Genomic DNA, 27,062 nt, shown 5'->3' on the forward strand with positions numbered 1-27,062 from the left:
CCCCCCCCCCCTTTGGCCCCCGCGCTGTCTCTCTCAAAAAAAAAAAAAATTTAAAAAAATAAAAAAAAAAAAAAAAAAAAAAGAGTATGCCTAACTTAATGAGCACTGAGCAATACATGGAACTGCTGAATCATATCACACACCTAAAATTAACGTAACACTACGCTAACTACACTGGAAATAAAAATGAATAAATAATAAAAATGCCGCTTGTTGAACTCCAGCTCTCAGGACGGTGAACTGGAAAGATTTGGGGGCCTGGGGGCTCCCAGACTCCCTAATATAACCTGGTTTTTAAATAATTTCAAAGCCTACGTGTAAACCCTTTCCACCAGTTAAGTGGGGCCAGACCTCAGGCCTCCGGGAACAACCTGGGTCGGTGGACGAGCTGGTCCTTCACGAAGGGACGCTAGGCCAGGAGGAGCAGGAGGAGGAGCCCGCGACAGCTGGGCGGCGGAGCAGCGCGCGGTGAGGGAGGGCGGAGACGGTGTGGCGGAGCCGAGGGGGCGTGGCTGTGGCTTGACCCCGTGCGGGAGAAGGGACACAAGAGCAAAGACCCGTAAGTGGGCGGGCCCGACGGGGGCGTGGTCAAGGATGGGCTCCCCCAAACGTTGGCCCCGGCGGCCATGATGAGGCCCCGCCTTTGCGCTCCAGCTGCCCCCCCTTTCCCTGCCGCCGTGATTCCGAGAGGTAAGACTGTCTGGGCTGAGGCCTGGATGTCCTCGGCTCGCCTGCGGTTCGGACTGCACCCGCGACGCGGCGGGGCCTGGTCCGGGCGGACGTTGAGACCAGTGGCGCCGCAGGCTTGAACGCGGAAACTGCGGCCGGGATCCCGCCTGCGATCGAGCCGAGGCCGGAGGCCGAGCGCTGGGCACCGAGGCCAGGACCTTGGCTGCAGACGCAGGCCTCGTCCCGAATCCCTTTCTTTCACTGAACTTCCAAGAATGGGGTGCTCGGGCCTAAGGTCTCCGCTACGTTTATTTAGCGCTTTCCATTTTGCATAGATTTTCCCCGCCCTTTGACCCGATCTCCACTGCACGAGGTAGATGTGTACCCAGTTTATAGAGAAACAGACCCCAAAGCGCTAGTGACCCCACCAAGCGCCCCGTTCAGGGGTCAGCGAGCGCTTTGGACGTCTGTTAGTGTCGTAAATGTTTTGCGAGTTCTGGAGGGGTCTGGAGGTCACCCCTGGAGGCGTTGCCCGGGAGCTGGCATTGGAGCGGACCTTGAAGGAGGGCATTCAAAGTTGCTGGAATAATAATAACTAACATTTGCATGCATATCATAGTCAGCAGTGCCACAACCAGTAGTGAATTAACTCATTTAGTCTCGGGAGCAATCACGAATATTCTAACGTATTAGATATTATACATATTAGATATACGTGGTGAAGCCGGAATTTTAACCTGGAGGGTGTGGCCCCGGAACCTACTCTGAAATTGTTAAACCATAGCGTTGAGTAAAGCCACCCAGTGGAAACATCCAGGCTGTACTAGGATTGTGCATAATTGAGTTTGACTGATTTAAGGTAATAGAAAGTGAGGCCAAAAAAGTAATGTGGGACCGTTGAAGACAATTTTGAGAGCGAAGTTAACGTGTTTGGAATTCGTGGATGCTGTATTTTTTCCTCCCACGGTGGATTAGAAATGTATATGTGGGCCAGCCATGTGAATGTTTATAAAGGAAAAGAGATTATGCTTAGTACCGCAGTTAAAATGTAACCAAAGTATATTACCAAAGTAGGGCAAGTATTATATATATACCAAAATAAACCAAAGTTTTATTCGTCTTTATTTACCTTTTGTCATTTCTTCATAGTTTCAATTTTATGAAGTTTTAATGGCCTCAAACCTGAAAATATATATACAATTAGTTGCATTATTTTTCGTTTCAATAACTTAGTGGGTTTCAACCACTTAGGTGAGTCGGATAAGCCCTACACCTGTAGCAGCAGCCTGGAGATGGCCAAGATTTCTCTTCTGCTAGTTAATGTGGGCAGGCTAACCATGTTTTTAAAATTGATAGAACATGCTTACCACAACTGAATTATACACTTAAAAATGGTTAAGGCAGTAAACTTTATGGTATGTGTTTTTTATCACAGTTTTTAAAAATAAAAAATAAATCAAAATGACCAGCAATTGCATGCAGGCCATGTTAAGCCTGAATATGTAATGTGTATAGGTATCCATTAAGCAATAAATTCATGTATTGAAGCCCTAGGCTTCCATGCAGGATTGATTTTAGTGGGATATACAAGAAAGAAACAAAGCAGGAGCCTAAGTTTTCATTTCTTGTGTATAATTAGGATGATAGCAGTGAGAATTCAAAGGAGTAACTTTAAGACATTTCACACATCGACAGGCATGGATGAAAAGAGAGGCAAACAAAGGAAAGAAAATGGTTTGAAGGTGGGACACAGACGCTTCATTTTAGATGTGTTGAGGGTTTTTTTTTTTAATTTTTAATAGTTTATTTTTTGAGAGAGAGAGAGAGAGAGCAGGAGGGGCAGAGATAGAGGTAGAGGTAGAAGGCTCTGCCCAAGCAGGCTCTGCACTGTGAAGAGCCCCATGTGGGGCTGAAACTCACAAACCGTGAGATCATGACCTGAGCCGAAATTGAGTCAGATGGTTAACCAACCTACTGAGCTACCCTGATGCCCCAGATGTGTTGAGTTTTGTTAATTGGTGACATATCTTGGAAGAAGGGTCCAGCAAGACATTTAAATTCTGGCACTAATGTGTGAGAACGATTGGATCTAGAGATGCAGAATTTGATTCTTCCACCTAGAAAATGTGGTAGAAACATAGGGAATGGGGAGGTAGGGCAAGTGCGTGTGAAGAGAAAAGGAAAGGGAGAAGGGGCAGGAGTAGGAGAACCCGGATCTTGAGTTCTCTCTGAGACGAGGATTGGTGCAGACAAAAAGGCAAGTAGCATTTGGTCGGGTAAATTTATATTTCTTATATGTTACTTTGAAAGTTAGATGAGGGGCACCTGGATGGTTCAGTCGGTTAAGAGTCTGACTTTGGCTCCAGTCATGATCTTGTGTGGTCTGTGGGTTCAAGTCCCATGTTGGGCTCTGTGCCGACTGCTCAGAGCCCAGAGCCTGCTTCAGATTCTGTGTCCCCCTCTCTCTCTGCCCCTCCCCTGCTTGCACTCCGTCTGTCTGTCTCTCTCTCAAAAATAAAGAAATGTTAAAAAACAATTTTTTTTAAACTTGCATATAATTGGTAGTCTGAAGTTAATAAGTTATTCATTAATTCAACAAATAATTATTAGTTATCTCTTATCTACTAGATGTACCATGGCCTGGGAAAGCAGACAGTCCTTACTAAATTTAATAGGACATCCTTATAGAATAATTCAGCAAAAAAATTTATTCCTTGGTCTTATGTATATATGCTAAAATTATACATCTGTCTTTGTCAGTGTGTTATTTAAGTTAGGATCATGAATAAGAATAGCTGATGTTAATAGTCAATAATTAATAACATTTATAAACTTTGTTAAAAATTGATCTTTTATAGATTAAATGCATACACCTGTGATAGAAGGTAATGTCTCTGTAATTGTAAACCCTAATCCTATAAAATTAGTCAATCTCAGAGTGTCTAATAAAGAGAGTATTTAAAGACCCTCCAAGGAAAGGAGAGCATAGCAGTAGAGTAGACGTCCTGTTGTCAGGCTTCCTGGTTCAAATCCCAGCTTTCCAATGCAAAGCTAAGTATTTGGATTTACTGAGGACATTACTAAAAGATGGAATTTAAACTAATTTTTTTTAATTTTGCAAAGACATTTCCAAGATTAACTTTTTAAGATTATTGTTAAGTATTTTTTTAGAGTGACCCTAACACCACAACTGATCAGCGTACTGTAGAACCCAGCATATCAGTAGAAATTATGTAGAACATATTCATTGAGAAGAAAACTAGAGTGGTAATACCTGTTTCCAGTTTCTGAGGATTTTCTATTCAGTGTGTTTGGCTGGTCTGTAATAAGGAGGGGGAGGGAACCTTCCTCAAGAGATACAAATCAGAAGGTTCTTCTTTGCTCAGCAGGCACTTATGGTAAGGATGCTTTTCCAGCTTTTTTCGTATCATTAAAAATTAATAATGTGTGGTATTTTAACATTTAAGTTTAAAACTATTTATGACATTTAAAAGATTTATTGGAGAGAAAAGAATTACCAAACTTCAAAATCTCCCAACGATAAGCTGCACTTTTAATTCACTAATGTTTTTAAAAGGAAAATTGTTGATCTAAAAGCTGTACATTGCTTTCTCAGAAAAACTCTCCTGGGACGAGGAATTTGATCGGGGTGAGCATATCACAGAGTGGCAATCACGCTGTAAGTGCTCAATAAATGTTTTCACTTACTGTTATCAAAATGGTTATTGTTACATCATTCTCCTCCCATTTTAAAATCAGCCATAATCAGTAATAACAATTCTTTGATTCCTTTGTTAGAGTTGACAGGTAAACTATTAGCAATTTTTAAAAAAAAAATTTTAATGTTTATTTTTGAGAGAGAGAGAGAGCGCACATGAGCAAGGGAGGGGCAGAACGAAAGGGAGATAAAATAATTAAAATTCTTTCTGAAAAGAATTTGGAGCAGTCCAGAAAAAGAAAAAAAAAAAGCTTGTTAATAAATTAGGCAAATTAGTAATGACATACCAAAGTACTAAAGTTTCCTAAAGTGCATAACAAGTATAATTGTGTGCATGAAAGTGAGTCAGTTTCTTAATATTATTTATCAGAGAAAATTAGCATGTGAAAAAATATTCTAAGTGGAAAACAGTTGCATGTTTGATAATCTATCTGAAAATGAGTTTTCAAATTTTTCAAGAATGAATGTAGAAATGAATGAGCTTGATCTTTACTAATAGGAGAAGAATGGCATTGAAACAGATTTCCAGTAACAAGTGCTTTGGAGGATTGCAGAAAGTTTTTGAACATGACAGGTAATAACTAAGAAGATCTAATTTTAGATATCTTTCATCCTGCTTCTATTTGATTCCTTAATAGGCCCATGAACGATCACTGTTGCACAAAATTACTGTTTACGTAGAAAAATGCATATAGTTCTTATCAAAATTACCTCATTTGTGATATTAGTGATTATAATACAATATGAGTGACAAACAAAGATGTGGTACATTTCAGTGCCCATGAGCAAAAATGCAATTTACGATCTTTAGAATTCATTTTTTATAAAAGCTGATTTGTTATTTCATACATTTCTTTAGAAACAGAAAAAGTTTCTCTTTTAGTAATATTAGTGCTACATTGAGGATGTTACATTTATTCTTTTAATTTATTCCCCCATCCCCCAAGTGACTTACATGCCATGCACAGCAAAGACTCAAGTTGGTTAATAGATCAGTATGCTAATTTGGCCCCATTCTTTAAGGATCAAGTTATGTTCCTTAAATATTGGTAGAATCACTTATTTTGTACATTAAAACACTTATTTTTATGTTTCTGTCTTAACCAGTCTGAGGCATTGATTTTTTTGTTGTGGCTGTTAAAATTACAGTGTTGAACTGAACTGCAAAATGAAATTCGCGATCTACTTACCACCCAAGGCAGAAACTGGAAAATGCCCTGCGCTGTATTGGCTATCTGGTGAGTATTATGCATTTAAGTTTTGGAAGGAGTTTCTTTTTGTTTTTAACTGGTTCATCTTACTCTTTTATCTTGATTTCCTCGTGTGCTTTCTGAGCCATTTATAGGACTTTAGGAGCCTCTTATAGTCAACTCTTACTTTATCCTGACAATAACTTCAGCCCTATGGAATTACATTTATTTCACTTCTTTTAAAATTAAACCAAGTAATTTAACAGAAAATGTAAAATTCTGGACTCATTGGCAAGAGCTTGGAAATGTTACTTATTCAGGCACCTGGGTGGCTCAGTTGGTTAAGCATCCGACTTTGGCTCAGGTCATGATCTCGCGGTTCGTGGGTTACAGCCCCGTGTCAGGCTCAGGACTGACAGTGTGGAGCCTGCTTGGGAATCAGTCTCTCACTTGCTCTCGTTCTCACTCTCTCTCCCTCTGTCTCCCTGCCACTCCCCTGTGCATTCTCTCTCTCTCTCTCTCTCTCTCTCTCTCTCTCTCTCTCAAAAATAAATAAACATTATTTTAAAAAAAGAAAGAAAAATTACTTAACTTGTACCTACCTAAGAATTTTTGAAGTCTATGGAGATTTTACCACTCAAATAGAACAATATTAGGTAAAACACCAGAGCACCCACGATACACTACTTAGAAACTACCAGCAAATAACTTTTTTATAGCCTTCTCTAGAATGTTTTAATTGGACTCCACCAATCTTCTCTGGCAACAGTCTGGGAAATCACAAAAGAATACTAAAGCTTCTTAAGCAGTGGTGAATATTAAAGACTATAGGATGGATTATGAGACAGTAAGGCTTTGCCACCAGTAGTTTGAAGCTCCCTGCTAACTTATTTCACAAGATGTTGTTGGTATTTTATCTTTAGAAGCAAACGTTGTAAGGAGACACTCTGTAGAAATCAAATTATATCATAGAATGCTCTTTTTGTTACCTTAAAATTGCTTATATCTTTGATTTTAATAAATTCCCACTTACATATGTTTTATCAAGGATCATCCCCAAATACCAGTCTTTTAAAATGAAAATACATATTTCATTTTAAAAGGTAAAAATTTTTTAAGTAAATAAATAAAAGGCAAAAATTAAGTGTCTGTGTGGTTGTAACTCAGCGGCCCATTTCTGTGTTTGAAAAAAGCAATCTGATTTTGCTAGAAAAGCAACAAGTATTGCCAAAAGCAAAAGAAAGAACAAAATTGCATGTTTGTTTTAGAAACAGTATTGTATAGCTGAAGACCACCTTAGAAAATAGGTAACTGGGGCGCCTGGGTGGCTCAGTTGGTTGAGCGTCAGACTTCAGCTCAGGTCACGATATTGTGGTTTGTGAGTTCAAGCCCCGCGTCGGTCTCTGTTCTGACAGCTCAGAGCCTGGAGCCTGCTTCGAATTCTGTGTCTCCTTCTCTCTCTGCCCATCCCCTGCTTGTGCTCTCTCTCTCTCTCTCTGCCTATCAAAAATAAATAAATGTAAAAAAAAAAAAAATTAAAACAAACAAAAAAAAGAAAATAGATAACTATTCTGTAGGCCCAGAGAAGTTATACATTACCCAAGATCCCTTGACAGAGTGAACAAGTTGTCTGACTCATAGCCTGGCACTGGATTTAGTCCTTCTCTTATTCTTTTCGCATTTTGTTTTCTGGCGGCAGCCGCTGGAGACCTGTCTCTTGGCTGAAAGAAAGATAACCAAATCAGAAGTACCAGGAGGGTATTGTGTAAGAGGTACTATAATAATAAGGCCCTAAATTCCTAAGCAGAATTGAATCTGTCAAGACCTATCATCTGAGCTTTATGAGTATAAAAACTAGAATCTTTGTTTACATCACATGACAGCACGCTTTCCTTAGTGAGAGGCTGAAGAACAGATAGACCTTGGAAATCAATGCTTGATTTTCTTTTAAAAAAAGTGAGATCGTCTGATCAATATACTTGAGAAATAATGGCAGAAAATTTTCAGGATGTTTATTTCCAAGTAGGTTGAATAGGAAAACACTGACAAGGATTTATGTCAGTTGTTATATTTGCAAAGTTAACAAATTAAAATTAGAACATCCAAACTGAAATTGTCAAAGATGGTCCTGATGGTGTGGTTTACATCTTTCCCAAGTTAGGGTGACCTTCAGAATAGCCATATACTCAAGAGAATTGAAAATACGTGTCCAGGGGTGCCTGGGTGGGCGGTAGAGCATCTGACTTCAGCTCAGGTCATGATGTCACAGCTCGTGGGTTCAAGCCCTGCATTGGGCTCTGTGCTGGCAGCTCAGAGCCTGGAGCCTGCTTCTGATTCTGTGTCTCCCTCTCTCTCTGCCCCTCCCCTGCTCATGCTCTCATGCTCTGTCTCTCAAGAATAAATAAACATAAAAAAAAAAAGAAAATATGTGTCCATACAAAAACTTGCACATAAATGTCCATGTATTACATTATACATTTGCTATTATAAATAGCAAAAAAAAAAAAAAAATGGAAACAAACCGATAGTCCATCAACTAATGAAATGATAAGTGTGGTATGTCCATACAATGGAATATTAATTCAATAACAAAAAGTAATGCAGTCTTTATAGATGCTACATACAACATGGGTGAACCTTGAAAACCTGCTAAGTGAAAAAAGCCATTCACAAGAGACTACATATTGTTAAATTCCATATATATGAAATGCCTTGCATAAGCTAATCCATAAAGACAGGAAGTGATTACCTAGGGCCGTGGAGGGAGGGTTGGGTGAAAATAGGAGCGACCACAGATGGGTATGGGGTTTCTTTTTGGGGTGATAGAAATGTTCTAAAATTAGATAGTGGTAGTGTTTCATAATTGTAAATATACCAACAGTCGAGCTGTATACTTATATGGCATCTGAATTCTACCTCAATAAACCTGTCAACCAACAAAAAAAACCCTCAAAGCTCTTCATAGAAAATATAGTTGATCTAGTGGATATTAATTCGTAACCGTCTTTATACTTGTGAGAGTAATTCTGCTAGTAGAATTATCTTCCCTTCTAGGAGTCTACAGTTTATTCCCTCCTACATTAATCAAGGAATTTGTGTTCTGACTAGAAAACAACAAATTTTTCTCTGGTCTCTAAACATTGACATTTCTTAAGCGTAAGACACTGCACTGTGTCTGAGGCACAATTCAAGGCTTTTTACATGTTACCACATTTAATCCTCACAGCCATAGTATAAGATAAACATAAGCAGTATTATCCCCATTTTTCAAATGAAAGAACTGAGACTCAGAATATTCAGCTTACTTGCCTAATTTTGGTTAGGCAATGAGTGGCTGGGTAACATCTTTAGAATGAGATCCTGTCTGAAATCCTTTTCAGACATTCTTTTTACACTATCACCTTGCCTCTAAACACATTTACATTAAGGTCAGCAAGAGTGCTAACCTTTTAGCAGTATTTGGGGCAGCTCTCCTTCATGATACGGCTCCAGAATCTCTGGAAGACGTACTGGGAAGGAACATGGTAGACAAACAAGGACCCTGTACTCCGCCATGACTAGTGAAAGTAGGTATGTCCTCACAGTTTAAACATAAACTCCCATAATGCTTTATACCATGACACTTGTAACTTTGTATCTTGTAATTATAAATTTAATCTTCATTAGCAACTATTTCATAAGTCCCTGTGCTGGCTGTTAGGGGATAAATAGAAACTATTAAAGTGTTCCATAGTTAATTCATTCTGAGTCATGCGTACTAGTAAGCTTTGATGTTGCTAATCATCAGATGTAGTGGAATATTTAGCATCGGACACGGGAAAAGGTGTGTTAGGTTGGGCAGTACTTAGCTCAGTCATTTATTGCCAATTTATTCTTGGCCATTCTCACGTCATTATAGTGTTGGGCTCCTATAGTAAGAAAATTCAGTCATCTCTTCGATCACATGTCTGAAAAGGCTAGATAGTTAGGAAAAATGGAAGAAACAGCTGTAAAAACTGGGGCTAAAATTTAAGGAAGGTACATGGCGACCATTTCTCTTTTAAATCAGTGAAGAATACAGAGATGATCAGGCAGAATTTTGTAGCTGAGGACTACTCATATATAAAAAAATTATAAGTTATTTATAGTATTATGGTGACTTATTGTATTTATGTTTTAATGCAGGAATAGTAACACATTTAATTGGCATGTTTGACAGCACCCCAGTGGGGTTGATATAACATTCTCCAGTTTGAAAAATTCTGATTCCCAAATACATCTGGTCCTAAGGATTTCAGTAATTAAAACTTCAGTGAGTGACTTTGAAAGGACAGCTATGGGAGCATTTAACCTAAGACAGTTCTTGATTAATACTGTTGTAAATTTTACAAGAAAGGGAACTTTATGATCTTCTTTAGAATTATTTCTTTAAAAAAAAAGCCTTTTATTGATAGTAAGTGAGCTCGTTTTCCCATATCATACAGGGACTAACTCTTATCAGCTATCCACAGTATAGCATGAAATAATCTATTCATCTGCAGGTTTAACTTGCACGGAACAAAATTTCATATCAAAGTCTGGTTATCATCAAGCTGCCTCAGAACATGGCCTTGTCGTCATTGCTCCAGATACCAGCCCTCGTAAGTGTTCTCGTTCCAGATATTCTTTGTAAAAATATGAATCTTTAAAGTATAAGTTGTGTAACGCTATACAATGTATTTCATATTTTTGCTATTATCTCAACCTTTCAGGTGATAATCATGATTATAAAAGACTGTGCTATATATTTTCCTCATGGCGAATTTTACTCATGACATCACTCTTACAAGAACAGACAGTTTTGCTATTCCCATTTTATAGATGAAGACGCTTCAAAACAGAGATTGAGCAACTTGGTTAATATACCATATTGGCACCAGTGCCAAAAGAACATACGGTGGATAAGAAGTTTTTCTGTTTCAAAGATAAACTGCCTTGTCACATGAAAATTAGGTTTTTTTCATCCTCTCTTCATCAAACAATCATACAGTGAAATATGCATTCGTTTTAATATAAATAACTAGAATGCTTACATTGAAGAAATGAAAATATCAAATATTTGAAAACTCAGTCCATCAGAATTAAAGCTTACTTTGTGACCCTAGACGTGTCAGGAAAAGGAATTTACTTGTCTTTAATTTTTTTAAAGTGTACTTATTTTTAAGAGAGAGACAGAGTGTGAGCGGGGGAGGGACAGAGAGAGAGAAGAGAGGGAGACACAGAATTCGAACAGGCTCCAGGCTCTGAGCTGCTAGCGCCAGACGTGGAACTCCAACCTGTGAACTGACCTGAGCCAAAGTCGGATGCTTAACCTACTGAGCCACCCAGGCACCCCTGGAAGTGGAATTTAAACCATGGGGGAAGGGAAGGGGAAAAATAGTTACAAACAGAGGGAGGGGTGTAAACCACAAGAGACTCTTAAATACAGAGAACAAACTGAGGGCGGATGCGGGGGGTGGTGGGAATGGGTGATAGGCATTGAGGACGGCACTTGTTGGGATAAGCACCGGGTGTTTTATGTAAGCCAATTTGACAATAAATTATGTTTAAAAAAATGGCAGCTAAAACTATCTGGAAGATAAATGGCGGGCCTTAGGAAGTAGTGCATTTCCTTTCACAGCACATATAATACACCAAAGCAAGACAGGTCTCACTAGAAATGTAATAAAAAATTTAATTCAGGGGCACCTGGGTGGCTAAGTGTTGGTTAAGTGTCCATCTCTTGATCACAGCTCAGGTCTTGATCTCAGGGTCATGAGTTCAAGCCTCACATTGGGCTCCATGCTGAGTGTGGAGCCTACTTTTTAAAAAATGTAATTCATAGTACTATCAAAAATGTTAAATGCCTAGGAATAAACTTTAAAAATATGAAGAATTATTTTTTAAAAGAATTGCAAAACATGCCAAAGATCATAAACGAAGACTTTAATAAATGGAAAAATGTCATGTTCCTGGATGAGTAAACTAAGTATTACAAAGAGGTCATTTCCCTGAAATTACGTATTACCATAATTCTATTAACAGTCTCAGTTGGCTTTTTAACTACCTAGAAGTATATAAAATAAAACCTAATAAATTTTAAAAGATTATAAGAAAATCCCATTGGGGGATGAATAAATAGGGGAAACATGATGGAAGTGATTCCAAAATACATAAAGAGACATTTTCAGTGCGAGATAGTGAACTCAGCACAAGCATCTTGTCTCCCTTCCCTTGGAAAGAAGTGTTGGTAATAGGGGAGGGGTCATCAGAGAAGGAATCTCAGCACATTTTAGAAGGATAGAGGATATAAGCCCTTTGAGAGGTGAACAGTGAAGAAGCATATATTCAGAATACATAGGGGTGCCCTGGGTGGCTCAGTTGGTTGAGCAACCAACTTCAGCTCAGGTCATGTTCTCATGGTTTGTGAGTTCAGGATCTGTGCTGACAGCTTAGAGCCTGGAGCCTGCTTTGGATTCTGTGTCTCCCTGTCTCTCTGCCCCTTCCCTGCTCACACTCTGTCTCTGTCTCTCTCAAAAATAAATAAACTTAATTTTTTTTTTTTTTTAAAGAATACATTGGAGGACATTTCATTCACAAAGAATGTCAGTGTGCCTCACCTTGGCAGTGAATTCTCCAGCCTGAAAGGGCATTCCCTCCCTTGCCTCATTGACTAGTACTAGTCACGTGGCCCTATTGAGGGACAAGAGGGCCAGGAAGTATGTGCCCTAAGAGGCAGAGAACTGCAATAGTTGGTGATCAGCTCAGATGCAAATGAACCTTCAGATTCATTTAAAAGTATGTTACGAAATACAGGTTATCACTACGAAGTAGGTGAAACCACAGGGTTTTCCCTTGATAGGTGGCTGCAATATTAAAGGAGAAGATGAGAGCTGGGACTTTGGCACTGGTGCTGGGTTTTATGTGGATGCCACTGAAGATCCTTGGAAAACTAACTACAGAATGTATTCTTATGTAACCGAGGAGGTAATTTCATTTCTGTTGTACTTATTAACTGACGATTGCCAATAGTTTGGTTTGGGACACAGAGTCCTTCTAGTCCTGAGAATTTTAAATTGGGGTGTGGTAGTATTGAATCTATTTGGTACATATTTATTATCTTAGTGAACATTCTAAAGTTTACTTGTACAATAGTCTTATTACAATTGAAGTTAACATTAAGTACACTTTTAAAGAGGGTAATAATTATATTGACACCTTTATACACTACCCAGAGGATACAAAGAAAACAATATATAAAAAAACTTTTCATTTCTCTGGCAGCCGGTTCATTCAGACATATTTTATAATGATTTACCAAGGCTTAGTTAGAAAGGATAAATAAGTAGCTAAATCACTGCTTCTATTAATAATATTTATGTGTAGTTTATGCATTTTTCTAAATTTTGCATATGTACATCATAAAACTCAATGATACAAAATTTTAATCATCCATTATTCTGCACCCCAAATAACAACTATGTTTTGGTATATTCCAGACTTTTTTTCTATGACTAGTTTTCCTAGAATTATAAAAGTTTTTTTCATGTTCATTTTTTTAATTGTATAAAACAAACATTTTCTAATACTCTGTTGGTAACATAACCTTAATAATTTCATAATATTATATCACGTGTCATAATTTACTTTTTTGTAATATAGGATACTTATATATTTACATAGATTTTTTACTGTATTAAGTTTTACTGCATTGAGTGTCTTTATGTATCATTTTCCCCCCTAAGGACTTTTCCCTTAGAATAGATGCCAAGAAGTGAATTTTAGACATTTTAAAGGTTCTTTCTGCATCATTTTCTTTATGCTGCTTTCCTAGAAGGATGTACCATGTTTTCTCCAGTGTTACGTTAAGAATCCTTGTCTACCTGAGATTTTTATTTTTCCATCTTTATTAGTTCATACTATTGTAAGACTAGATTTGGAAGTATTGATTGTGTAATTATTTTATATAACTTTGGAAAAGTTTAAACTTACTTCTCATACCTTCTGTCATATTATTAAATTCTCTCTAGCTTCCCAAACTCATAAATGCCAATTTTCCAGTGGACCCCCAAAGGATGTCTATTTTTGGCCACTCCATGGGAGGCCACGGAGCTCTGATATGTGCTCTGAAGAATCCTGGAAAGTACAAAGTAAGATTACCGAAGCTTCCAGTGACAAGTATTTCTCTTGGATAATATCAATTAGCAACTTTACAAAGAGTTGTAAAATAGTAGGATATTATTATTAGTACTGGGACTAAACTTTTCTAGTGTTGGGAATGAGCTGTAGGGGAAGAGCATTAAACTGAACACAAAATTATATGCTCCAGAATCAGAAGTATAGGAATTCTATCACATTTGGTCTACTAAAAACATTATAAAGCAATTTCTACTGCTTCTATTCAAACTGTAGCTTTCTCGGCTTTTTTCCCCCCCCAAGTCGTATTCTTGTTACTATTGCAGTATATATCACATTTTTACCAGGAAATATGTTTGTTAATTGAGTTCAATGTTCTGAGGGAAGAAGAAGATATTCATGATTTGTGAAAGTGAAGAATTCTTTCTTCTCAGTGCCTTGGATGAAAATTGGATTGCAGCGTAACTGATAGATAACATCCTCAGTCTTTCCATTCATTTATTTGAAACTGTATAGCTTTACTTTTTTGTTGTTTAACCGAGCCAAGTTGGAATGACCACCCTATGTAGAACGTCTGACTGGCAGAGCAGCATACCATCGTGTTGCAAAAGGCAATGTTGAAACAGGCATAATCTCAGGACTGCTTCTGTCTTTAAAATCACAGGGCTGTCGGATACCTCAAGATTTGTTTAATCCATTTCCTTCCCCCAGAAGGAACTTCTTAGTCATTTCAGGTGTGCCACTGAGAAGTGAAAATACTTCTTACGGCAGCTTCTTATTGCGGCATCAAATATTTTTCTTTTAATAGGCTTTGCTGTATAAAGTTGAATTAATTCAAGTCCTGGCAGTGGGTTTTTAATAAATAAATAAATAAATAAATAAATAAATAAATAAATAAATAAATAAAATGGTCTTATATTTTTATACATAAGGCAATCCGTTTATTACGTTTGAGGAAGAAAATCAAATTCAGTTGTCTTTTTGTCCTTTAAAAAAAGCGGTAGACTTTGATAAACCTACACAGTGATAAGTGCTCTGAAACTGAGCGATTCCATCTCTGCCACTTACCCAGTGAAAAACAACATTGCATGGGGGTGCCTGGGGGCGCGGTCGGTTAAGTGTCTCATAGTTCGTGAGATCAAGCCCTGTGTGTCCAGCTCCATGCTGACAGGAGATGGCTTGGGATTCTCTCTCCCCACCCTGGCTCACATACTCATGCGCTCTCACTCTCTCGCTCTCTCTCCCTCTCCCTCCCCCTCTCCCCAAATAAAAAATAAACTTTCAAAAAAAAAAAAAAAGAAAAACAACACTGCTTAGAACCCAAAATTGTGTTGTATTAAAATTCTGCCACATTTAAGGGCATTGTTCAGTGCTTTCTTGGTCCTGTTTAAAGAGAAAGAATGTGTCTCAGATTTAATAACCTCACAAAAGTAGGTACGAACTGTTTTATATCACTACGAATTAATTTTAAGTGGAAAAAAGGAGTAGAAAGTCTGAACATAAACTTGCATTTGTGCCTTATCTAATGAAATGTAATGTTTTGCTTTCCACTATGTTGGCACCTATGGTTAATTAGCTCTCTTACTTGAACACATGAGAGATGTATCATGGAGAGGGCCTGCCGTCCCAGCACATATGATAACTCACAGAGAATTGTTCACAAGTAGTTTTCATGGCAAGTCAGAGTTTATAAGCAAGTTGCAAATAAACTTTTGAGTTTTTAAGCAAGTTGCAAATATGTGTTCCTGTTTGATTTTGCAAAATATAACTTGTTTTTAAATTTCCTTTGTTTCTGAAGTCTGTGTCAGCATTTGCTCCAATTTGCAACCCCGTGCTCTGTCCTTGGGGCAAAAAAGCCTTCAGTGGATATTTGGGAACAGATCAAAATAAATGGAAGGTAGGTACTGGGAAGGCCGTCTTAATGTTCATTTTTAAGTTTTCAAATTTGTGAAGAAGCTACATATCGCAGACATTATATTCCTAGCTCACTCACAGACGCAGAGCTAAAAATAATTAACAAAAGGAAATACATATAATAATAACAAAAAAGCCTTTTTCTCATTGTATTGAATTGTGGCAGACATTCTGAGACTACATGTTTTTTCTGCTAATGATTAATTTACATGTTTATTTCTTAAGTAACATTACCAAAAAATACCACATTTTATCCCTAAATTTAGATTTGCCTCTTAACCCTGTGCTCATTTGTACAACAGGAACCATGAGTCCCGGCCTTTTAATTGTTTCATGTTGTTTCATGTGTCTGTTTCAAAATCCAGCATCTCTCAGATTGAGATAGTCAATTCCAGACTTAAAAGCCTTTAAAAATAGATGTTGTGTAATGTACATCTATGTGAACATTCCCAATAGCAAGATTGCTTTTTGAAGCATGGGAGCAGATGCTTCAAAATGAAAATTAAAAATGGCTCTCTCTCGAGACTCATTTGACTTTTGTGCAGAAATAGACTATTTGCAAACTTCACCAAGAGTCTGAATATTTTGCAAATGTACTCATCATCCTATGCATGTGAACAAGTAGGAAATACTTGAGTGGGGGGAAGAGAAAAACTTTTTTGTCTTACTGTTGTGTGTTCCAGGTCATTCACCCATGCATCTCAATTTTATTTAAGATTGGTCATTGAAATTCTAACAAAGCAGAGGTTTAATCCTGTAGTCACTAAATTAGAATCGTGTTTTGCTTAGGCTTAGATTTTTGTTACAGTGGAAGAATGCAGAACGTGATTACTATTAGGCAGTTTGAGAGCTGACAGTGCACATACATCAGTGTTAGCAGTCCTTGCCACTGTGCAGAGTCTGTGTGGAGTTCTGAGACCTTAGGTCACAAAAGTGATCACCTTTCCCATCCACACGGGGCTTAGGGTCTCATAGAAGTATTGAGCAAAAGACCAGCTGGTTGGGAGAAAGGAAGGGAGAGGTAAAGGCACAGGTAACCAATAAAGGAATCTATAATTTTTCTCCAAGTGACAGTAGATTTTACTATGTTAATTATGTTGTGTTTAGGCTATTATTTAATTTACTGTTGGAATAAGGAGCCCATGCAGAACTATGAAATCACAGAACTTAGAACTAGTTGGACTTTATAGATCCCCTTCCACTCTCTCCTTTAAGATTAAAGAAAGCAAGTCTTAATAAGGCATGATACTTTAGAAGGGGAAATCTTTGGGGTTTTGTTTGTCTTGATTGGTGCATGGAAGTTGTGGCTAGTGAATATATATGAATAATCAAGAATACTTAAAAGTGGATAATAAAATATAAAATTCTAACTAGTCGCAGCTCCTGAGATCATAAATTTGAGGAGTTGTTTATATGATTCAGATTATTTAAATTAAATCTTCCTGAAAGCTCATGGGGATAGCAGATATCTGGTGCTATTCAACACCATAAAAGAGAAGGCTGAATGTACTAAAGCCAAAAAGAGAAGACAACAAAACAGACTGTTTATTGGAAACAAAGAATATCTGGAAATAGAAAAAGATACAAGAGAGTTAGAACAAAGAGTCAATTTGTGGTGGGATTCATAAAGGAAAAGATACGATGTGGGGTTTTTTGTTTTTGTTTTTTGTTTGGTTTTTTTTTTTTTTTTTTTTTTTTTGGAGTTAGATGATTAAAAACCTCAAAGGTTTAGAAGGGAAAAGGCTATATTCTATGAAAAATGCTGAGATTCAGAATTCTTGCCACTGGCTCAGGACTGCGTGGAAGTAGAAAAGAGGCTATAATTGGGACATAGAATTCTGAAGATCTTGTGAATAAAAACCAGGCAAACCAATGTAAAAAGTGTTTTCTGATTTAAAAGGCCTTCGAGCTTAAATGACTTTAAATTTCTATTTGGTTCTACTGTGGTCTCTTCTGAAGAATATCTTTCTGGGTACTTTCAAATTTATTTTTCAGTGTTTTTCTTTTTCTAGGCTTATGATGCTACCCATCTTGTGAAGTCCTACCCAGGTTCTCAGCTGGACATACTAATCGATCAAGGAAAAGATGACCAGTTCCTTTCAGATGGACAGTTACTACCTGATAACTTCATTGCTGCCTGTACAGAAAAGAAAGTCCCTGTTGTTTTTAGATTACAAGAGGTGAGTCCCAGGAAACCTCAACTTGTTCCAAGTAACTATAAAAAAGCAAATCCAGGGGTTCCTGGGGGGCTCAGTAAGTTACGCATCCAACTCTTGATTTTGGCTTAGGTCATGATCTCATGGTTGTTCATGAGATTGGGCGTGGGGCCTGCTTAAGATTCTCTTCCTCTCCCTCTGCCCCTTCCCCCACTCACATGCTCTTTCTCTCTCTCTCTCTCTCTCTCTCTCTCTCTCTCTCTTTCAAAAAAACTTTTTAAAAAAGGCAAGATTCCGTAATACTTTATATTTGGAATTTGGAAAACTACCTCTAGTAAGATATTTTTAAAATTATAATAAGATACTTAATGTGAAAGCCTTCTGATTAAATTAATGATATCTAAGACCAAATTCCATAGAAAAAAGAAAGCCTTTGGCAGTGAAAAGTGTTTATAATTTTTTGTATGGCCGTAGAACTAGTGAATAACAAGATTACTGGATATGTCTTTCTTTACACGCATGTGGCTGTTCTCACAGGAAATAACAAGAATAAGCTTAATTACTCTTCACTTCGTGTACACCTTAACCTCAGGCTATCAACCATTGGTCTCACACACATCTGCAATTTATACGGTTTGAGTTAGGTGCTAACCTAAACATTGTGCTGCTTGGCAAGTTTTCCTTGACTAAATGACTTTTAGTTATCCACTGCTCACCTAACTCTATGCTAATACAGTTATAATTAAAGGAATTCTGTTTTTATTTTTAAAAAATTATAAGCTTAGGAATATATAAACAAAATATTTCAGGATGAAAAGTGAACACTGTAAATTACAAGGGATTGTGATTTTATTTTTTATTTTTTTAAATTTACATCCAAGTTAGCATAGAGTGCAACAGTGATTTCAGGAGTAGATTCCTTAGTGCCCCTCACCCATTTAGCCCATCCCCCTCCCACAACCCCTCCAGTAACCCTCTGTTTGTTCTCCATATTTGTGAGTCTGTTAACGTTTTGTCCCCCTCCCTGTTTTTATATTATTTTTGTTTCCCTTCCCTTATGTTCATCTGATTTGTCTCTTAAAGTCCTCCTATGAGTGAAGTCATATGATTTTTGTCTTTCTCTGATTGACTAATATCACTTAGCATAATACCTTCCAGTTCTAGCCACGTAGTTGCAAATGGCAAGATGTCATTCATTTTGATTGCCGAGTAATACTCCATTGTGTGTGTGTGTATATATATATATATATATATATATATATATACACGTGTATATATATGTATATATATGTATATATATATATATATATGTATACATATATATATATATATATGCACACCACATCTTCTTTATGCAGTCATCCCTCGATGGACATTTGGGCTCTTTCCATACTTTGGCTATTGTGGATAGTGCTGCTATAAACATGGGGGTGCATGTATCCCTTCGAAACAGCACACCTGTATCCCATGGAGAAATGCCTAGTAGTGCAATTGCTGGGTTGTAGGGTAGTTCTATTTTTAGTTTTTTGAGGAACCTCCATACTGTTTTCCAGAGTGGCTGCACCAGCTTGCATTCCCAGTGATTGTGATTTTTTTTTTAAGTTTTATTTTTCTTGAGGGAGAGAGTGCGTACGTGCATGGGGGAGGGGCAGAAAGAGAGAGAGAATCTTAAGCAGGCCCCACACTCAGTGCAGAGCCCAATGTGGGGCTCAATCTCATGACCCTGAGATCATGGCCTGAGCCAAAATCAAGAGTCAGATCTCAACCAACTGAGCCACCCAGGTGCCCCGAAATGATTGTGATTTTAAAACCATTTTTATTCATGTTCAAGGGTACTGTGTCAGACACATTGATCTAAAACGTGTAATTACGATGATAAATGTCCAGATACATCTAGATCAATGTATAATGTGGCACATTGCAGTTTACCAAATGTTTTCACGGCATTAGGTCATTTTATTTTTATGTGACCACATGAGAGACCATTCTTGTCCTCTCCCATCTGTTTTTTTGTTTGTTTGCTCTTTCATTTTTTTCAACTTTTTTGTTGTGGCAGAATACCATACATAAAATTTGCCATCTTAATTATTTTCAAATGTACATGTCTTTGCTAATAAATATATTCATAATGTTGCTCAGCCATCACCACTATCCGTCTTCATAACCCTTTTATCTTGTAAAATTGAAACTTTATGCCCATTAAACACCACATCTTCGTTCTTCCCTGCACCCAACCCTTGGCAACCATAATTCCCCTTTCTCTGTAAATCTGACTACTCAGTACCTCCTCTAAGTGGAATCATACAGCCATTTTCATTATTTCCTTCCTAGACTGTTCACTGCTAGTATAGAGAAATGCAGCTGATTTTTGTGTGTTGCTTTTGTATCCTGCTACTTTGGAGGCTTTAGGGTTTTGTACAGAGAAGAGCATATATCATCTATGAACAGAGATAATTTTACCTCTTTCTTTCCAATCTGTATGCCTTTTATATCTGTTTCTTGCCTAATTGCTCTAGCTAGGACTTCATTACTATGTTGAATAGAAGTGGCAGAGGTAGGTACCTTGTCTTGTTCCTGATCTTAGAGGAAAAGCTTTCAGTATTTCCCCATTTAGTGTGATGTTTGCTGTGGGTTTTCTAATATGGCTCCTGTCCATCTACTTTACGGGCTCAGAAAAGTAACCTGCGTATCTAAAGTCTCACAACTAGTTCACAGTAGAACCAGGATTGGAAGCAAGGTCACTTGAAATGAAAATACTTGACCTCCTGTCATCTGTCTAACCAATCCCAAGCACGGTAAAGCAGTGCTTCTGAGGAACAGAGGGATAGAATTAGTTAATACGAGGAGAACTTGTGCACAGCCTCCTCTCCGTCTAACTTATGCAACAGATCTGAACAATCTTCCTGGTTTTTTTAATTTCCCTAATATTTTGAACGTGTGAACAATTTATATAAATATACTGTGTGACATATTATATATATATATACACACACACACACACGAGGAAAAATATGTCAAAAACCAATATATTGGATATACCTTTTTCTCTCTGAGTGTCCCTCTTTAAGTAATAGGGTTTACTTAGATTAGTTAAAATACTTAAACATTTAATCACTTAAATTGCCTGTTTTAGATCAATAACCAACTTTGAGAAATCCAGATACTGATTTGACTGTAAAGTAATGCGTTTAACTGTATTAACCATAGCTATAAGTAACGTAACAAACCGTTTCTTTCCAAATGATTTCTTGGCACTCGCAATGTTGGATGCCTCTTCTTGCCCCTGCGAGGCTGTGCCAGGAAATTGTGTTGTTACCACCACCAACAAAGTTTCAGCCTGCCAACAGAGACTGAAAAATCTCTATAGAGCGTGTTATAAAAACAGCATAGAAGTAAAACACTGATGAAATTCTTAGAGGGGGAAAAAAAATAAAGAAACTTTATTTCTGAAATGCTCATAGCCTAAACAAGTAAAAAACATAGATGGGTGTATTTAATGAGGAGTCAAGACAAAACATTCAATTCTGAAAACAAAAGAAAGCGAGAAAGTATTGAAATAACCAGTCACAGTCTTTAGCTCGGGCACAGTTTTTCATTCAGTTTCCTTATGGCAAGGGCCACAGTCTGAAGGTTTTGTTTAGGCTTGTTATAATTGAATGAGCGACTGAGTAGACATGACTGGGCATAGCTTCGGCGAAGTTGCTTTCAGGTTTTCAGGCTGGCTTCCACTGACTTCAGATGACCTCAGGTCCGAGACTTTTACCTGCTTTATCATTTGCTTGTAAGTACAGTATAACTGTATTTCTTTATGAAATGGGAGTGGTGAAGAATTAAGTAAGCTGAAAAAAATGGGGTCTATATAGAAGTATGTGAACTGAGGAGAAAGGCAGAAAATTATTATAATCATGTACATGCCTTACCCAACTTCATTTATTTACTTCTTTTTGGTGTTAAATCTTAGGGTCTTTTTTTTTTTATTTTTTTTTTAACGTTTTATTTATTTTTGAGACAGAGAGAGACAGAGCATGAACGGGGGAGGGGCAGAGAGAGAGGGAGACACAGAATCGGAAGCAGGCTCCAGGCTCTGAGCCATCAGCCCAGAGCCCGACGCAGGGCTCGAACTCACAGACCGCGAGATCATGACCTGAGCCGAAGTCGGACGCTTAACCGACTGAGCCACCCAGGCACCCCTCTCAGGGTCTTTTTGTACATACTCTGTACTGTCAGAAAAAAGTTGAGAGCTAAGTGTGGTGCATAGAGGCATTTGTATGATTGTCACCTCATAGAATTTTTCCTTTTCTGTTTTTGGCTTCAGTGAATCTAAATTGAAAAAGCACTAGATAGCAGAGTCCTGATAGTATACAAAGATCAGATTTTACTCTGAAGCCTCATTTGTCTAATTTTCAGTTTTAAAAAAGTTACACTGTGAGGGAAAAATTTCAGTGACCTAATGGAAACTTCCAGAAACAACATCGAAGCAAGGCTGTATACTACCTCTTCAAGTCCCAGGCCCTTTCTGAAGATTCATAGGTGGTTTGGGCCTGTGCACTGCCTGTCAGAGAACAGTAAGAACATGGCACAGAATTCCAGAAGTCCAGGGATCTCTCAGGCATCCCTGTATCCTCATACTCAGCACAATTACCCAGCACAGACTCTCGGCATTGCTTATTAAGTAAACAAGTGAACACCTTTTCCAGTCTTCTTTGTATTCTGAAGAGACTTAATAACCCAGGAATTCATATGTGCGCCTTTCTAATTGGGTCTGGAAAATATGTAGGAAAGCACTGCCCTTTAGGACAAATGTTCATCATAGCTGCTGGAGCATTGCTGCTTTTTTGAGAGCCGAGTGAAGAATGAAAGAAATGTGTTCATTTATTTTTATACTCTGAGAGAGTCTTGCTACTGATGATTTTTCCATGTAGAGTGGGAGGTAGAAGAGGAAACCTAGGCTCTTTCAAGTGTCGCCGGATATATATAATTGTGCAAGCCCCCTAACAAACCAGAGCGATTCAGAGAATTTGATGAAAGGACCCACCCCCATTTAATCGTATTGATAAATAGATCATGACTAGTCAGGAATGACACAATTGGCTGAGGTTATATAAGGATCTTCTGTGTACCAGAATGCCAGTAGTTCAAATGTGTTCTCCTGCCTTTAACTCTTTCTTGCTCTGTCACAGTAGGCATTTTCTGTTTTCTCGTAAAGGTGGATCTTCTGTGAAAATATCATTATGGAAGTCAAGGACATTGGTTTGGTACTTTAGATAAAACGTACTGTGTTTTGGCAGTACACCCCTGAGAGCTCAAAACTGTAACTTTGTTTTACCCTGGGACTTCTCCAATATAGTCATAATAATAATTTAATAAATAATAATAGCAATGGTAACAGTGACTACCCACTATGCGCCTGAAACTGCAAGGCATTAAACATCTTTGAAACTGCATAAAAATACAGCATACGCAGTCACCGTAGGGACTTGGCTCCTCAAGTGCTTGGGGCATCCATTCCCTTGCATCGGTCCCTATTGTCCATCAGATACATCATTTCATCTGTTAAAAACCAGCAGCTGCTACTTGGGACTGTATTCCCTAGGGTTTGTGGATTGCAAATCATGGGCCTGGTTAACCTGGTAACAACTCAAGAATTCCATGAATGGAAAATGCTTTTCTTCACGTTTCTTTCTCTACATAAGAAATTGTTCTTTAGCTCCAAATTGAATTAACTGGGCCTCGTCTGATCGTTGAGAAATGTGAAGCCAAATAATTCCAAAGGTCAGTCTTAATTTTGACAACGTTCCTGTCAGACTCACTTCTATGGTTCGGCCACAGTAAATAGAAGACCGTGCTTTTGAGTTGCTTTGATGACTTTAAACTAGAACTCTTTATTAACTGCCCCGCATACTCCTGGAAGTAAGAGATGGAGAACGTTGACTGATTCGCTAAAACCTTAGGGATTTGCCTTGTTCCTTGAAACCCAGGGGATATTTTTATTAGGGCTCTTTTTGGTTCTTAAGTGCTTAGGAAAATTCCCATTTTCTCCCATCAGAGACCATTCACAAGATTAAGGTAAAAACTTAAAAATCTTAAGACTTTTATGTCTTTTCAGTGTATTTACCTTGCGTGTTCATTGTGTTTTGGAAGGGAGGCTGCCCCCAGATTACCTGCTGTTTAACCCCCTTAGGTTCTTCCCAGTTTAATTTTCTTTTTCCTTTAGAAAGCCTCTTGTTGTATTCAAGATGCCCCTGGGGGCATTGCCTCTCCATTGACCTGTATCAGTGGGGGTATTTTTAAGTTTTTTTGTTTATTTTTGTGAGAGAGAGAGCAGGGCAGGGGCAGAGAGAGGGGGTGGGACAGAGGACCCGAAGCAGGCTCCGCATGAACAGCAAAGAGCCCTACTTGGGGCTCGAATTTATGAACCATGAGATCATGACCTGAGCCGAAGTCGGATGCCTAGCGAACTAAGCCACCCAGGTGCCCCTTTGTCAGTGGATTTAATTGACCAGATAGTTTGAGATCCGTTTCAACTCAACTGCTTGGCAGAAAATTACATTTTCTTTCTGTTTCATGATTGTTTTCTAAACAGTTTACTGACTTTTTTCCCCAGTGTGGTTTATTGCTAAGGGATGTCTGTTTTAATGAATTTTTCCTTTTTCCTCAAATGATGATGTGATAGACTTTTATTGAGTAGAAAGTAGAATTTGTAACAAAACTTTATGATGGCTGTGTTTAACTTCCCAGACAACATTTGACCATTGGATGTTTTTTGTTCTTTCTCTATATTGTTTATGTGTGCTTATTTTGCGTTTTAATACTTTCTGTCTTATCGATGTTAATGTGTTTCTTCTGTGAGTCAAAACTTCTTGCCTATGTTTCTGACTTCTTTAAATTCTGATTCTTTTAGCCCTTGTTGATAGGACCACCTGTATATCCTGTACATTTAATTAATGTGTCATTTCCTCTCTTTGCATAGTAATGGCAGCATCTAGAAACCAAGCTATGCAGAATGTTTATTTTTCTTCCTATTTTTGCTGTTCTTATAATGTTCAGAGAAAATGTTGAAGTACAAGTATAAGCTTGACTTTATTTGTTCGTTTATGTATTTATTTTTGAGTAAGAGAATGAGCTGGGGAGAGGGACAGAAGGAAAGAGAGTCGTAAGCAGACTCCATGCCAGTGGGGAGCCCCAACATAGGGCTCAATCTCACAACCATGAGATCATGACCTGAGCCAAAATCAGGAATCGGACGCTTAACTGAGTGAGGCCTGCAGGCACCCCTAAGCTTGATTTTGACTCTAAGCCTTCCTTATACTGTAATTTTTTCACTGTTTACAGATAATTAAATGACATGAGAGATATGTTTAATGTCTTTGATGTTTCTGAATGGAAAGTATCTTATGTTCCTCTCTTGTCTTCTAGGGTTATGATCATAGCTACTACTTCATTGCAACCTTTATTACTGATCACATCAGACATCATGCAAAATACCTGAATGCATGAAAAACTTCAGATAAGAAAATTTGTTCAGGATTATAAAATTGTAGTAAACAGAATTGCTGGGAAAAATGATTTTAATGCATTGGATTTCATAGTGCTAAAAATCATCATTCCATAGTTGAATCACTTTCTGAATGAATATATAAAACCTGCTTTTGATTTAAAAGTTATTTTGCCAATGTTGGGAAATATTTAATACATTACAGCTTTCTCAAGGTCATTTGGAAATCATTGTATTAACCTCAGGCCACAGAATATGAATATAATTGCATTTAAATCATAGAATGTTAACTCAGGAATTGGTTTAAGAGGTAATTTAGCCTAAACCCCTCACTTTTCCAGACTTTAAGTCTGTGAAGGCATGGACTGTCTTCATTATGTTTATTGTTCTGTCTCTAGTATCTGCCAACCACTTGGCTTCTAGGAGGCATTTAGTAACTATTTGTTGAGTAAGGAATGAGGCTCAGAAAGATTAAGTAAATTCTCCATCATTACACAGTTATTTGTGGGACAGCTAAGATTAGAAGCCAGATTTCATAAACCCAATCCAATGAGACTTCTTTTCTTATCTATTAAGCCAAACAGATTTGTGGACATTGGTTTCTGGGATTTCTCAAGAGATGAGAATTAAATAATAAGACTCAATCTGAAAATAGCTCTATGTAAGGAAAGTTGCTTCGTATGTTTCTGTAAACAGATATTTTCCTGTAGTTACATGCAGAAATTTAGCTTGGTGAGCTCACCAAGAAAAGTAATCAGTCTCTTTGTAAATACCAAATTGTGTTCCTTTTACGAACTTAATATGAATAAACTCATTTTGAAACATGATAGATGAAGTCTGACTATTTTATTTTATTTTTTTAATGTTTATTTTGAGGGGAGAGAAACCAGGGGAGGATACAGACAGAGGGAGACAGGGGATTCGAAGAGGGCTCCCTGCTGACAACAGAGAGCCCGACAGGGGACCCAAACTCACAAACTGAGATCATGACCTGAGCTGAAGTTGAATACTTAATGGACTGAACCACCCAGGCTCCCCAGATTATTTTAAAAATATTTTTCTATTAGAGAAGCATGAAGATTATACATTATTTTTTTTTTCATTCCAGTGTAGTTAACAGAGTATTGTATTCATTTCAGGTGTGTAATATAGTGATTCATCACGTCCATATATTACTCCGTGCTCATCAAGATAAGTGTACTCTTAATCCCTTTCACCTGTTTCACACAGAGTATACATTTTAAACACTTGATAAGAATGCATGTTAATATGGTAATCGAAGAAGTCATCAGGTTCTTAAAGTTATCAAATCACATTTAAATTCACCATTTAAATGTGAATTAGATTGTACTAGAATTTCTTAAATTAGTGCTACTGAAATACCGGTAGCCAAGTTAGAGTCCCACAGTGAGCTACACACAAAATGATTCTAGTCTAAACAATCTCATGTCCTCTAATAAGTTCACTTAATTCGCGGAATTTGTGCATGTTTTTGGTAACTCCTTTGTAAAGAAAAGCAGTTGTGTACTTCTAAGATCGCTGTATTAGCTGCAAATTTAATCAGAAGCAGAACTAGTAGGAGATATATAAAGAGATTTTTTTTATGAGGAGTTGGTTTCTGTGATTGTAGGGGCTGGCTAAGCAGGTGTAAAATCCATAAGGCAGGCCAGCAGGAAGGGAGGTTCATGAGCAAGATGGGACCCCACAGTTGTGGGCTGAAGCAGTTGCCCACAGGTGGGATTTCTTGTCTGGAGCAAGCCTCAGCCTTGTTTTTAAGTACTGATAAG

The 27,062-nt window shown here is 37.8% G+C and overlaps 1 protein-coding gene across 2 annotated transcripts; it reads left to right on the forward strand.

The window, feature by feature from the left end:
- The first annotated feature begins 553 nt into the window (after positions 1 to 553).
- Positions 554 to 26,102, forward strand: ESD (esterase D). Of its 2 annotated transcripts, XM_049646944.1 has the most exons (10): positions 554 to 690; positions 4,286 to 4,348; positions 4,887 to 4,961; positions 5,537 to 5,625; positions 10,098 to 10,196; positions 12,437 to 12,561; positions 13,605 to 13,724; positions 15,509 to 15,607; positions 17,637 to 17,804; positions 25,197 to 26,102. In XM_049646944.1, the coding sequence occupies exons 3-10, from the start codon at positions 4,894 to 4,896 to the stop codon at positions 25,275 to 25,277; spliced, it is 849 nt and encodes a 282-aa protein (XP_049502901.1). In that variant the 5' UTR covers positions 554 to 690; positions 4,286 to 4,348; positions 4,887 to 4,893; the 3' UTR covers positions 25,278 to 26,102. The 2 variants fall into 2 exon arrangements, with proteins under 2 accessions (XP_049502901.1, XP_049502902.1); XM_049646945.1 differs by lacking the exon at positions 4,286 to 4,348.
- The last annotated feature ends 960 nt before the right edge of the window (positions 26,103 to 27,062 follow it).

Source organism: Panthera uncia (assembly GCF_023721935.1).
Source record: "Panthera uncia isolate 11264 chromosome A1 unlocalized genomic scaffold, Puncia_PCG_1.0 HiC_scaffold_16, whole genome shotgun sequence".
In the NCBI taxonomy this organism is placed as follows: Eukaryota; Metazoa; Chordata; class Mammalia; order Carnivora; family Felidae; genus Panthera; species Panthera uncia.

Bases quoted from the DNA above. Each gene is read 5' to 3' on its own strand.
- ESD (XM_049646944.1), top strand. From the start codon at position 4,894: ATGGCATTGAAACAGATTTCCAGTAACAAGTGCTTTGGAGGATTGCAG. The intron at 10,197-12,436 runs GTAAGTGTTCTC...TTCCCTTGATAG, and splicing joins TGCTCCAGATACCAGCCCTC to GTGGCTGCAATATTAAAGGA. The intron at 13,725-15,508 runs GTAAGATTACCG...TTGTTTCTGAAG, and splicing joins AGAATCCTGGAAAGTACAAA to TCTGTGTCAGCATTTGCTCC.